This window comes from Cebus imitator, unplaced genomic scaffold, assembly GCF_001604975.1.
Source record: "Cebus imitator isolate Cc_AM_T3 unplaced genomic scaffold, Cebus_imitator-1.0 Scaffold334, whole genome shotgun sequence".
Classification (NCBI taxonomy): Eukaryota; Metazoa; Chordata; class Mammalia; order Primates; family Cebidae; genus Cebus; species Cebus imitator.
Window position 1 is genome coordinate 2,070,719 of NW_016107649.1, and position 13,467 is coordinate 2,084,185.

At 43.0% G+C, this 13,467-nt stretch overlaps 1 protein-coding gene and 1 long non-coding RNA gene across 3 annotated transcripts in view; one reads left to right on the plus strand and one right to left on the minus strand.

The window, feature by feature from the left end:
* Positions 1–5,206, minus strand: part of TNFRSF21 (TNF receptor superfamily member 21) — a 73,240-nt gene extending 68,034 nt beyond the window's left edge. For both annotated transcript variants that reach the window (XM_017505163.1, XM_017505162.1), the window contains exon 1: positions 4,619–5,206. In XM_017505163.1, coding sequence (XP_017360652.1) covers positions 4,619–4,714 — 96 coding nt within the window. In that variant the 5' untranslated portion in view covers positions 4,715–5,206. The remainder of the gene's footprint in view (positions 1–4,618) is intronic.
* Positions 3,775–6,417, plus strand: LOC119467808. Its single transcript, XR_005196428.1, has 3 exons — positions 3,775–4,461; positions 5,394–5,629; positions 6,140–6,417. It is a non-coding gene; the product is annotated as an uncharacterized LOC119467808 (long non-coding RNA).
* The last annotated feature ends 7,050 nt before the right edge of the window (positions 6,418–13,467 follow it).

The window sequence follows — 13,467 nt, forward strand, 5'->3', positions numbered from 1 at the left end:
CTGACTTGATTCACTTGTAGAGTTTATGTACACTAGAGGTTTGTTTGTTTTGGACTGGATTTGAGGAAGATTCAAACATATGCCTTGAGAAACAGTTTAGGTGAGATAACTCAGTTCCATTATATACATTTTGACTGTAACGATAACTCTTGGGGTCGGTCAGGACTCCTGCATTCCAGTACAGGTTCTGCACTCCCCAGTCTTCTAATTAGAAATCACTTTCTCTACGGAGGCTAATGTATATCATCCTCAGATTTGAAAGTGTTTTTTTTTTTCCTCTGACTCTCAGACTAACAGCCAGTTACTTCAGGTATTTGAAAGATTTTAACATCAATCATATTTTGTGTGTTACTGTAAGTAGAGTACATTCATCCACAGACTCCATATGAGCGAGTGAAACCCAACCAGCACTGGTAATGGTCATGCTCATTTTATATACCATATAAATTGTACCTTAATGACAAGATCCAAATCCCAATTCAGCTCTGGGTTCCCACTGGCCCAGGGCAGTGTCTCACTTAGAAAGGGTGCTCAAGGCAAGTTCATTTGTAAACATGAAAAATGAGTCACTTCCCCAGTAGAGTATTTTTTTCTCTCAACCAAAAAATATAGGGTGTTAAATCAGTATTTTTTATGCTCCCTTACAGCTTCCACATTCTAGGATTATAGAGCTAAGATACAAAGAAAAGAGAAATTCTTTTGGGTATAATATCAGCTCTAATTTAAAGTTCTGCTTGAATTTGCCATTAAGTCTTGACATGATTCAGAACTTCAGCCCTACCAGATCACTCCACACCTGCGTAAACAGCCAAAGTGAATTGCCAATGTACCAGGTAATGTACTTTGATAAGTGAAGGTCAGGAGGCAGCACTAAGCTACATGTCCAGCTTCAATAACGGAGAAAAACACTATTACTTTATACTTTCTAGGCAAACACACAGCTGGACAGGCTATTACAGAAAATAGTCCTCTATCTGGAATTCATAATGCTTGCAAAAGGTGGTTTCTAAAACTTCAGAACTGATTTCCTTACCAATTACGGCTCCTTCTCTTCTGACTGCCTCACTGCCAACATCCAATCCATGCAGTTAAAGCAAGCTCCCCGAGGCAGATGCAAGTGGCATCTCTGACTATGTAGTGTCACACTGGGAAAGCCGTTCTAGAGCATTCCTTATCACTGGCACACAACTAAACTTCTCATTGATCTTATCTCTGCCTTACAAGGATGAGTGTCTCAGGCAGAAAAGTACAATTGGTAAAGTCAAGATGGTGGAAGGTAAACTTAGATTCTGAAGACACAACACACCCATGCACATCAGACTTACTTGGTGTCAAGAAACAAGAATGTTTTGTCCACCTGAGCCACAGACTTTTGAACACAGCCGTTGTCTTTCAGTGTATGTTTTACTTTCTATTATCATGTAGACACTCATCAGAAACAGAAGTGCAAGCAGCAAGAATACTTCCTTCCAAAGGCATTCACGTAATTCTCATTCGCGTTCTGTAACAAACCAACCCACCATCTCAACTTTTCCCCAGTGAGCCTTCTCTGTTGCTGCATTTTATTATCAAGCAAGTTGGACTTGTGAAACAGGCAGTGTGGCATGGGGTGGGGAGGACAGGAGCTGAGGAGTCAGGCAGTCCTGGATTCTGGCCCCAGCAATATCACATGCAAGCTATGTGGCCTGGGGCAAACCAATGAAGTTCTGGGAGCTTCCATTTTCTCAACTATAAAATGGAGATAATATCACCTGCTTCACAAAGATGCTGCGGATAAATAACATACCCTATACAAAGCATCTGGCATGTAGCAATTGGTCTCTCTCTACACATATATAATTGCTATATATGTGTATGTGTACATGTATTATATTACATTGTGTGCACATATATTTGTATTTTTATAAGCTTACAGTAAGCTATCTTTCATGCAGTTGGCCAGTCATGACAAACAAAAAGTCACAACACAAAAATGATGGCAATAAATATTGTCACACAAAAAGGGAGATATTTGAAAGAAGAGCGTTAAAAGACACAATACATAGAACACTTTACTCGGATTACTACTCTTTAACTGCAATATGTGGGCATGTCACTAACTTGCCCACCTCACCCAGTAGTGTTCTGAATACCCTGCCACGTGCACCCAGGCTTCAGTATCTGGTGTTCATCATGTTTGCATGGCCAAGGATCCCACTGGGATAAATACTTCCTGGAACAGTATATGAGATCATCATTTTACACATTAACAAAGCCTGTCCTGTGGACTTGGGCATGCAGAGTAAGAATGTGAAAGACAAAAGGCATTTCCTCCCCACCCTGGATGGGGATTATAACATAATCCCTGATGATTTCTAGTACACCCTCCAGTCACCCTTCAGGATGAAGGGCTCAACCTCATGCCATTCCATGAATTTAACTGAAGCCTTTTTAGCATAGCTAGCAGAAAAATAAGGAATCCTATATTGGTTATCACTTTGAGACTGCTCCTAAGCCCGACTATAAATTTTATTTTATTTTTTAACAGCCAAGCATAAATTGTCAGGTCTTTAGTTGCAAATCCAGTCACGATGCTTAGGTTCAGTTGAGTTTGATGACTTTAATTTTGGTTTTTGAGTCAGGGTCTCGCTCTGTCACTCAGGCTGCAGTGCCGTGGCACAGTCGCAGCTCACAGCAACCTCAACATCCTGGGCTCAAGCCATCCTCCCACCTCAGCCTCCTGAGTAGCTGGGAATACAGACGCACACAACCACACTCACCTAATTTTTTAATCTTTTTGTGGAGATGAGGTTTCACTATGTTGCCCAGGCAGATCTCAAACTCCTGGACTCACGCAATCCTCCCCCTTTGGCCTCTTAAAATGCTGCGATTACAGGCGTGAGCCAGGGTCCCTAGCCCGATGATTGAAGAAAAGGAGCTGGGCCTTTTCTCAGTTAGGTTAAAGCAAACTACACTTTGATTACATCAAGACCTTTGTTTAATTACGTACCTTATGCTGAAAGGTAAAATAAATGGAGTATTGCACAATGACTTAAGATTTAATCTGGAAATTGACTCTATGAGGCATATAATAATCAGATGTGTTGGAAGCACCCAACACATAGTAGTGGATCTAAGAACGTGAAAAAAGAAACGATAATAGTTGTCAGTCTGCTGATACTAGGATCAATGTTCCCATGGACCTAGATGTGTTTTTCTCCACACCAAGACTGTCAATCCAGGTTCACTGTCCCAAGAGATTCCCCCGCTACTGCTTACCACCCACCACACTTGTTTCAAAGATATAAACCTTGACCATGCCATTATAATAAATGGGCAGAAAAGAGTTTCTGAAGGGAGACTGGGACTTGCCTCATTATAAATGCTAGCACTAACAAACTTTTCTTTAGTCTCTCTCTTCCTCTTAAAACACACACACAAGGAACCAGAGTGTCTCTGTAGGATGAATTCCCAGTCCATAGCAACTGCAATGCCCTGAGATCTGAGCAGTTCTTGGCTGGCCAGGCGTTAAGCCTTTTTGGGGAAGGAGACAGCAAGCCTGCTTTTCCCTTACACAGCCCTGCCATGAAAACAAGCTCTTGTTTTCTGTTTTTGTTTGGTTTTTAGCTAAGAATCACCATCCTCCCTGCAGGGATAAAATATAGGCAAAGGAAGCTCAAGGGTATGATCTCAAATTTTCTTCCACCTAACTTGCCCCTTCACCCCAATATCTGGAAATAAAGGGAGATAATTTGGGGAAAGTTGAGGGTAAGTTTTTGGTCAAGGGTGGTTTCAGGCTTCACCAGATACGTGGAGAAGGATATGTAGGGCACACCCCAGATGTGGATGCAGTTTGGGCGATGAGGGAGACTGCACCACCCTGCAGTGTCACCTGCCTAGGCACAGGTAAACCAGGGATCGGAAAGACTGGAGGGAATTAACCTTCTCCCTCCCCCCATTCGAGTGCCAGCGCGCTGGCAGGCTCCTCCAAAGCGCCGGAGCGTGGGTCTGACGGTTCTATTTCGGCATGCAGAACCTGAGACCCCACCCGAGCCAAGCGGGGAGAGAGGAGGGTAAAGCGATGGAGGAGGGGGCAGCTTGCGCCTGGCTGGGGAAAGCTCCGCGCGGCAGCACCCGGAGGTCCGGTGGCCGGCGCGCACTGGTACCAGTCTCTCCACTGCGGTAGCATCCCGACATGACATTGCAGCTGCAACAAAGCGCCGGCCTCCGCCGACCCTCGGAGCCCCACACCGCGGCCCTGGCCCCACACCACGCAGAGGGGCAGTGGCCGTGGGCGGGGGCCTGTGGCTGCCGGTGCGGGGGGCGCGAGGTAGGGGAAAAAGCCCTCAAATGCGCAGAAGCCGGGCGGCCACCTAGCGCCTCCTCCCGCAAAGCCAGACTGCAGGGAAAACAATTGCTCTTCATTCCCGAGCCCCGGCGGAGCCCTGCGATTCCCCCCAATAACCTGGTCGGGGCCCTGCGGTGAGCTGCCTTCCCTGACAAGTCCCTCAGTCCCCGCAACCCAGCCGGCCCTGCCCCGCGCCTCCCGAAGCCCGGGCCCGGAGACCCGCCCGGCTCCGGCAAAGCGGCTCCTTCAGCCCCGGCGCGGCCGCCACCCCCGGGCTCCCCAAGCGCTCACCAGGAGAAGGGAGCCCGCGATCATTGTGGCTCTGACTCGGCGGGCGAAGCGGCTGCCGGAGGCGAGGGCGGTGCTGCTGCTCGCAGAGGTCCCCATGGCTGAGCCGGGGACTCGCAGGGGCGCCCGGGGCGCGCGGCCCCACGGCAGCTGGAATCGGCGGCTGCTTCTGCCCAGCGCCGCATCACCCGCCGCCTCCCGGCCGGGAGCCCATCTACCTCCAACACCCCATGTGCACTGCTGCAGCCGGGCCGAGGAGGGAGGCGGCGAGGAGACTCTAGGGGCGCTCAGCACCTGCCCAGCGGCGCGGCCGCCCAGGCGGGGAGAAGCCGCCGCGACTGCAGCCCGCGCCTCCGGGTGCTCTCCTCAGACAGCGGCTGCGGAGAACCAGGGAGGAGGACTGGGCGCGCGAGCGCGAAGGAACAACTTCCCATAGCGAAGCTTCCAGCCGCTGCCAACCACCCTCCTCCGCTGCCCAAACTGGCCGGCTAGGGACTGAGTCGGTGGCCACCGGGCGCGGGGACACACGTGGTGGCGCCGAAGGGGCGGGGGACCGGCCCTTTGTGATGTCACCCGGGAGGAGGCCGGGCTCTTTGTGCGGTTGGAAACGGGAAGGCGTTCCAGGTAGAGCGGGGAGGGAGACGGTGACCCCTGGCGTTCGCTAAGGAAATTGCACCCGCCTGTTGACAGGGAAAGCGCTCAGAGAGCATCACACCCTTTAGATCTAACTTTGCTTCTTCTTTCCAAGATAATTCCAACTAAATTATTTCTACTGCAGACGCCTCTCGATGGTTTCGGACACGATGATTAAATCAGAGAGCGAAGGTGGATGTAGACCATAGAGCACTTAGATGAACTGCCTGACAAGAAAAAGAGGCCTGTGCGTTGCTTCTCAAACTTTGCTGCACTGTGGAATCGCCTGGAGAGTTGAAAACGTGTATATTGATTCCTGGGCCTCAACTCTGGAGACTCTGATTTCATTGGAACAGGACATGACTTGGCCTGGGGATTGAGGTTTGTTGTTGTCGTTTGCTTATGCTTTAAGTTTTCAAGATGATTTTAATATGGGGCAAAGTTTGAGAACCTCTGGGCTTATTAATGCAATTAAGGAAATCTAAACTAAAAGTTAGATTCCAAACCCAGAGTCACTGGTGTTGGGTCCGTGGTTAGTCTTGGAGAGAGTTTTGAACTCCTTGAAATGTGACAAAAGACGCATTTTCCTAATTTAAAAATCAAGTATTTTGAATGGGATTATCACTGAGATTATTTTTTTTAATCACCCTTCCCCCAAAAAATAATGCTAAAAATTTTTGAGTTGACTTCCAAAGGCCTTGTCAGGATGCAGATGGTAGAAGTGGTAGCACTCTGCTTCAGAAGAACTGGAGTTTTCTCGTGGATGCTGGCATCTCACACACTTACGAATGTGAGAGAGCACCCGTTATCCCTTTCTTTGTTTCACCTGGGGAAAGGACGAGTCTCCTGACTGTGGCCACCATTTCTGGTATCCTGTTATCCATCATCTAGGTACTGACAGCACATGGCACACTGTATTGACATTACCTCTTCAGCCATCTGGTCCACACCCCTCAATTGGGAGCCCTATGGTGCTGAGCTTATCCTAGCCTTCTTTGATCCCTTCTGCTTCAAAAGAAGTTCACTTTTTAAACTATCAGCTTCAAGATCCAACACCCAGTGCTTCTGAAGGAAACCTGCTAAGTCATAAGTACCTACTCTTTCCTTTATTAGTTAACATGTTGTCCTTTGGTTCTTTGTTCTATGCACACTTTGGAAGAAGCTAAAATTAATATGAGGGTTAATTCCAATCTATCATTTCAAACATCGGTCAGTATTGTCTGTAAATGTTAGAGTGGGAAAAAAGCTACAGTATATAACCTCTAGTGAAATTCAAAGAAGTTCTAGAAAATATTACCACTAAATATGGAGTTTTGGGGAGACGATGATGGTTGGACTTGCAACTCTCTAGCTATTTTCAGAAGTTGAAAGAGTGAGGGATATGTGCTGTGTTTTCATGCATAACAGTGTCAACTTTTTCTTCAAAGATTTAAATGACTGGTCAATACTAAGGTTGGGTTTTTGTTTTTTTTTTAAAGAAGTTACATAGGCATTAAAGAGGAGGGGAAGTTTCAAATACATTTTTATTTAGTCCATTTTACTCCTTGCATCCAAACTCACATTTTTCATGGTAATATCTGATTGATTTGCCCTGAAGACCTGGGCTAAACTTGAGTTTAGTGTCTGGGTTACTATGCAGGTATAAGAAGTTCTCAATTATCTGTCTTCCTAAAACTAAAAAAAAAAAACTTTTGCTTGTGCTTGGACCACTTTTAAACTTCATGAATTCTTGGTGTTGCACTAATCACATCAAGTTGAAATTTAATATGCATTTTGAGAAATGAAAATATTTACTCCATTCTGTTTACTACTAACATTTAAATACATGTCCCTCTATAAAGTGACAGATTATAGATAATCTGAATTTAGATACAGTGTGAGATTTCATTACTTTGAGCTGAAATGTATAAATGGCTTCCATTTTGAAGTAACAAAGCTGCAACCATTAAATAACTCACTGCCACATTTTCAATATGGCAACTTAGACATGTTTGTTTCCCAGGAAAAGATAAAAATGCAATGATACATAAGGAAGTTTCTTCCCAAGTTCCAAGGAAAGAAAAGATATGTGCTGATAAATCATAATTATAGCTAAATTTAAAGTAAGGCCTAAATGAGCTAATCCAGTCTCATTGTTGCCATAAAAATTACTCTGTCTCCACCCTCCATCCTAACTTTGGACTTTCTTTCTGCCAATGTTGTACAATTTTCCTAGTTTTCCAACTTCAAAAATCATTGCTAATTCTTTACTCATCCTTAGTATATTTCCAATTAACCTGCTCTTCTATCCTTTTTTTTTTTTTTTTTTTTTTTTTTCTTTTTTTTTTTTTAAAAACCTGATATACACATCCGGATACTGAAGAAATCACCAGAATTACCATCTTGCCTTATTTTTTTTTTTTAATTTATCCTGCACACGTTTGGAAGTTCTAGTAAAATTTCATTTTTTTAAAATCTAAGTACCCACTCTACATAATGAAAATAACAGTTGTCCACATTCTGAGAAGTGACTGCTGCATGGCCAACATTCTGAACCAGTCTATGAAGGAATGACAGAAAGTTGACAGGAAAAGGTGTGAGCATAGAAAAGATGCAGGAATTATCTGAAGCCAAGCTTAAAGGGAAGAACTTAAAATATGTCTAAGCAAGGCTGGATGCAGTGGCTCACGCCTGTAATCCCAGCATGTTGGGAGGTCAGGAGTTCAAGACCAGTCTGGCCAACATGGTGAAACCCTGTCTCTACTGAAAAAGAACCTGCTGTTCTTTGGCCTAAAAAGGAACATCAGCCAGTCAGCAACAGATTGCAAGATTAAGTGCATGAGCATAAGATTAATCAAATCTCCATGGTGACATGCTACAAAGACAACACTTTTGGATAAGATCAAATGGGGATATAATTACAAAGTAGGTATGGTTCCAGAAGCTTCCTTCTCTCTTGGATAAGAAAGGAATAATTTGAAAACTAAGATGGCCAGTCCCTTGAGGATAAGATACCTCTGTCCCACTCCCAAGAACAGTGGGGCAATTTATTTCCCTTTTCTTAGGAAAGAACCTGCAAAAGGTAAAGCTCTATGGAAAAGGGAACTCATCTGGAAATACCCATTCCCCACGTGCTTAGGAGTCCACACGTGCAATGTTTTCATTTTGCTGTAAACTTTTCTCCCAATCCTAAATCATTTCTCCCTTATTGCAAGAGTTGGTGTGAAAATAGACCTTGTTCTTTACCCTTCCATGCTCTTGCTAAAAGAAATTTTAACAGTTTACTCAAAAGGCAGTGAGCTTGGGGAGCCACCAGATATTGGATCAAATCTTCATTATACTACTTATTAACTGTGTAAATTTAAGCAAGTATCTTAATTTTTTGCATCTTTTCACTTGTAAGACAGTTAAAAAACTATCTCATAGTGGGGATATGAGGAATAAATGAGACAAAATCTGTAAAATTTCCAGCACAGGGCTTGTTCCTTAGTATTTACTCAATAAATTAACTTCCTTTCCGGAATCCCTTTTTGAAAGGATAGTCTTTTATAAACTACTCTGGTTCGAGTAGAAACATTGGGTTGGAAAGTTTGAGATTCTTCAGACACATTAGAATTTAGAGTTAAGATGGATAGAAAAATTGCTTACTCAGATATTGATGCAATGTGATGTCATAAAAGGTATAATAGCCAGGCGATCTGACTTCTGGTCTTGGCTCTGGCATTAACCAGAGGTGTGATTTTGGACAAGTCACTGCACTTCACTGTATCTGCTTGGAATTTTAAGCTTCCTCATGTGAAAAATGGTAAATGTGGACTTAATGATCTTTTATGATTCTTTTTCTGTCACTGAAGTGCTAGGATACTAATTGGATCATGTGGCATATTTCTCTTGGTTATGGGAATTGTGGGCTGTTTGAAGTAGGAAAAGAGTGGATTGAAGAAGGAATTATTTGGGAAGTGGGAGGTCCAGGCAGATGCTTTGACGTGTAGAAGGATCATGGAACATAATTAGCTTCTGTTCAGGAGTTGTTTGTCCAGTTCAGGATTTATCAAGTCATTGGCATCTCCAACGTTTTTATTTGTTATCTCTCTCTGACTGGTCTCTTTCATCTGCTCAATCACCAAGTAGTTACTGAGGGCTTGCTTTGGCCCAGTGCTGTGCTAAGAGGCAGAGTTGCAAACAGAATATCAGGCAAGATCTCCGCCTTCCAGAAGCTTTCAACAAAACCAGATTGATGAGATTAACACACAAGAAAGCATACAGTGCAGACCCATATTTAGGACCAAGATATGTGGCCCAAGTTATACACGTATAGAAGGACAAAAAAAGATTATTGAGGGTTGGAGTACTTAGGGAAGGCAGAATTGGTTATTCTTGAACGTGGGAAAATTTTGTATGGGAAGAAAACAGTTGAGTTTCTGAGCCAATGAAGCAAAATCAGCAAAGCTGCAGAAACAAGCAAGAGATGACATTGCTATTTGACACTCTTAGATGTCTCCCATCTAACCAAACACAGTGCCCTTTTCTCTGTCCTTCAGCCCTGTTGAGCCTGATGTGTATTATCATGGTTTCTTATCTATCTACCTCTATCTGCTTTTCTAGTTCATTATCCCTTCTCCTCTTGTCACATCACTTGCTCCAGAGCCATGCTACAAGTCCTCTCTCTGTGGCCTATGACTCCTATCTTACAAGGTTCATCCAGTTTGGCATAATCCTGCCTTTACTTGCTCCGATCTTAACCTGTGAACATTCAGGCTTGTTAAGTCTTGTCTACACTAAAAGAACTCCATGCTATTTAATTCAAATTGGTCCTCACTGCTCAGTGACAATCAAGCATCTTTTTTTTCTTTCCTTGAGATGGAATCTCACTCTGTTTCCCAGGCTAGAGTGCAATGGTGCAATCTCAGCTCACTGCAACCTCTGCCTCCCGGATTCAAGCAATTCTCCTGCCTCAGCCTCCAGAGGAGCTGGGATAGGCATGCGCCACCACACCTGGCTAATTTTTGTGTTTTTAGTAGAGACGGGGTTTTACCAAGTTGGCCAGGCCAATCTTGAACTCCTGACCTTAAGAGATCTACCCACCTCAGCCTTCCAAAGTGCTGGGATTACAGGCATGAACCACTGTGCCTGGCCACAATCAAGCTTTTGTCTTTCACTTCTCATGGCACTCTGCATGGTGATTGCCCCAACCGCTCTTTCTGTTTTTGTCAACTCTTCTGCCCACCCTCCTTGGCCCTTTCACTCTCATCAAATAATCTTGATGATCATCATTCTGTAATATAAGCTCCCTCCACTTCCTTCTTTACGAGTTTAAGTAGGCTGGTCGTGGTGGCTCATGCCTGTAAACCCCAGCTTGGGAGCCCGAAGTAAGCGAACTGGGCTTGAGGCCAGGAGTTCAAGGCCAGTCTGGACAACATGGTGAAACACCATTTCTACTAAAAATACAAAAATTAGCCGGGTGTGGTGCATGCCTGTAATCCCAGCTTCTTGAGAGGCTGAGGCACAAGAATTGCTTGAAATCAGGAGGTGGGGGTTGCAGTAAACCAAGATTACACCACTGCACTCCAGATTGGGCAACAGAGCATAACTCTGTGTCAAAAAAAACAACAACAACAAAACTTCCAAACAACAGCAACAACAAGAACAACAAAAAGGAACTCTTAAATGTTTATCTTTCCTCTCCTTTTCTTTTTTTACTTCTGTTTTAATGATTGAAGCACCAGTCCTTCTTGCCAAGGCTGATGTTTTTTTCCTATGATCTTGAGTTCACTGGTCTTGCCTCCTCTAAAATTGTACGTCTTTTTTCCCTTGCATCTTGAAAATCTCTCTTTTCTGTTTTTCCCCATACCTACGATGTCCAGGTATCTTCATCCTTAAATACATAAATAAATAAACATGTAAACAAATCAAAGTGTAAGACCCCTTACTCTTTACCCTGCAACCTCTTCAAGTTATTCCTTGGTCTTTCCTCTTCTTTTTTGCAACCAACTTTTTGAAAAAGTAACTGTTTTCTTCCAAGTCAGTTTTCTTATCTTTCTTGAGTTTGGTTTTCCTCTCAGCAAACCACAGTTCCACGCCCCCTCCCACACCCCATCACATCCCCAGTGCTCCTGCTCCACAGATCCTTCAGCATTTGTGCTGCTGAATACATCTTGCCTCCTGAGTATGCGTTGCCATCTATTGGCTTTTGTACTGTAGCATTACCTTAATGTGTCTAATTTTCCGATCTCCCTTTGTTTCTGCCTTATTCTTTATTTAGTTTTCTTTCTCCCTAAAAATATAGACATTCCCTGTTGCTCTTTTTTTCAGCCCTCTTTCTTTTCTCTCCACACCTTCTCCTTGGTAATGCATTTATTATCACAGTTTCAGCAATGATTCTATTCGTTTCACTCACAACTCTTCACCTCTGGCTCTGTCGTGCAGTCAAGACCCATTTTCCTTTCTAGCAGTTTGCTCAATGCCACTTCTTCAATACAGAAATGGCCCTCAAACTCAACATCTCTGAAGCCATTCTCCTGTTAACAAGGCCACAGCTCAAAATAAATCAACAGATCTTTTTGTGATCACCGTTTCTGTTTTGTTTTGTTTTTTCATTTGTTTGTTTGTTTTAATGGCAACACATTTCTTCCCTACTCATAGGCCTGGTTCCCAGAACTGGCTCTGACTCTTCCTTTTCTTTGCTTTTTCATATCTCCTACCTCTACTTTACAGCTAAGTCCTGTACTGTAACAAAGATATTTTATATCTTTATATGTCTTTCCATTTCTTTCTACCAACAAACTCATTGAAGTTTTTAAAATTTTTGCTTAGCTAAATTCATTAGCTTTATACCTGGGCTACTTCTCACTAGTCCCTCTCCTCTAAGACACTTGAACACCATGACTAAATTAATCTTCCTAAGTAACAGACTTGATTATTTCTCACACTTGCTCAAGAACCCTCAATGGCTTTCTATTGATTGAAAAATTGTATGAAATTATCAACGTAGCATTCAAGACTCTTCACAATATAGCTTCATACTCATCATCCACCACTCTCAGCTACAGAAACCATAAACATCTCATTGTCTCCAGAGAATACCTTGCATTTTCCCACTAAGTGATTTTGTTTACTCCATTTTCTCTGTGTGGAATCTCTACCCGTTGAAATTTATCAAGCCAAACTAATTTTAATATTTCTCTCTTTGATATTTCTCTTCTTGATTCCATTCAATTCAGCAAACATTTATTGAGGACTTGTTATGCAATGTGTGCCGTACAAAGGTCTATAAAGGTAACCTTTGGGCATTGGCAACAATATTGGGAAGACAGCCGTATATATAAATATGTTCTTATTATCATGTTCTGTAGTGAATGCCAAGCATAGAGCCTGACACAGAGATTATGTAATACAGATTTGTAGAATGATTGAATAATTAAGTATTTTATGAGATGCAAATAATGTAGTACCAGTGTACATGAAATAAGGATTGATTTCAACTGAGAGACCACAAGGGAAAGCCTAAAGAAGAAATTGGATTTCCAGCAGAGGGAGTCTCTGCAGTCCAGTGGTTAAGACCATAGGCTCCACAGAAAGTTAGATTCGATGCCATTATTCTGAAAACCATCTGCCTGATAAAGAGAGTCTGGAAGAAAAAACATTCTCTCTCCTGAAAATTCTCACAGTGTTTCTCCAGCCTGCCCTTTCTAGAGAATTCTTCCTCACATCTTTCCTCTTCCCAGCATCCAGGACTTCCCCAAACCTTTCTGGGATCTGTCCCAAGAAAATTCCAAATTATTTTGCATGGAAAACCTTCATGTGCTAGAGAAGAAAGTTTTACTTTGTTATACAGTTCTTTGGCTTCCTTTGTCTTGACATCATGAACCTTGTCTTTCAATTAGACATTTTGCAGAACAAAGGGGTAGTTTTTCCCTTTCCTAACTCCAAATGAAGAAATCTGACTCCATTTATGATGAAAGCTAGGAAAAGCTTTAGGACTCTATAATTTGAAGTACTACTGATCACAGCATATATGAAACATTTGCTATGTACCAGGCACCACACAAATCCATTATATACATTATCTCATTTGATCCACACAGCAAACTTTTGCAATATGTGTTGTAAGTATCATCATTTCCATTTTGTAGATGGGCAAATTGAGGCCTAAAGAGATTTTGTGACAGACGTAAGGCACTGATGGGGACAAAATTTGTACCCAAGTCTTGTGGCTTTACATAGCTCATCTCTTTAGCTAA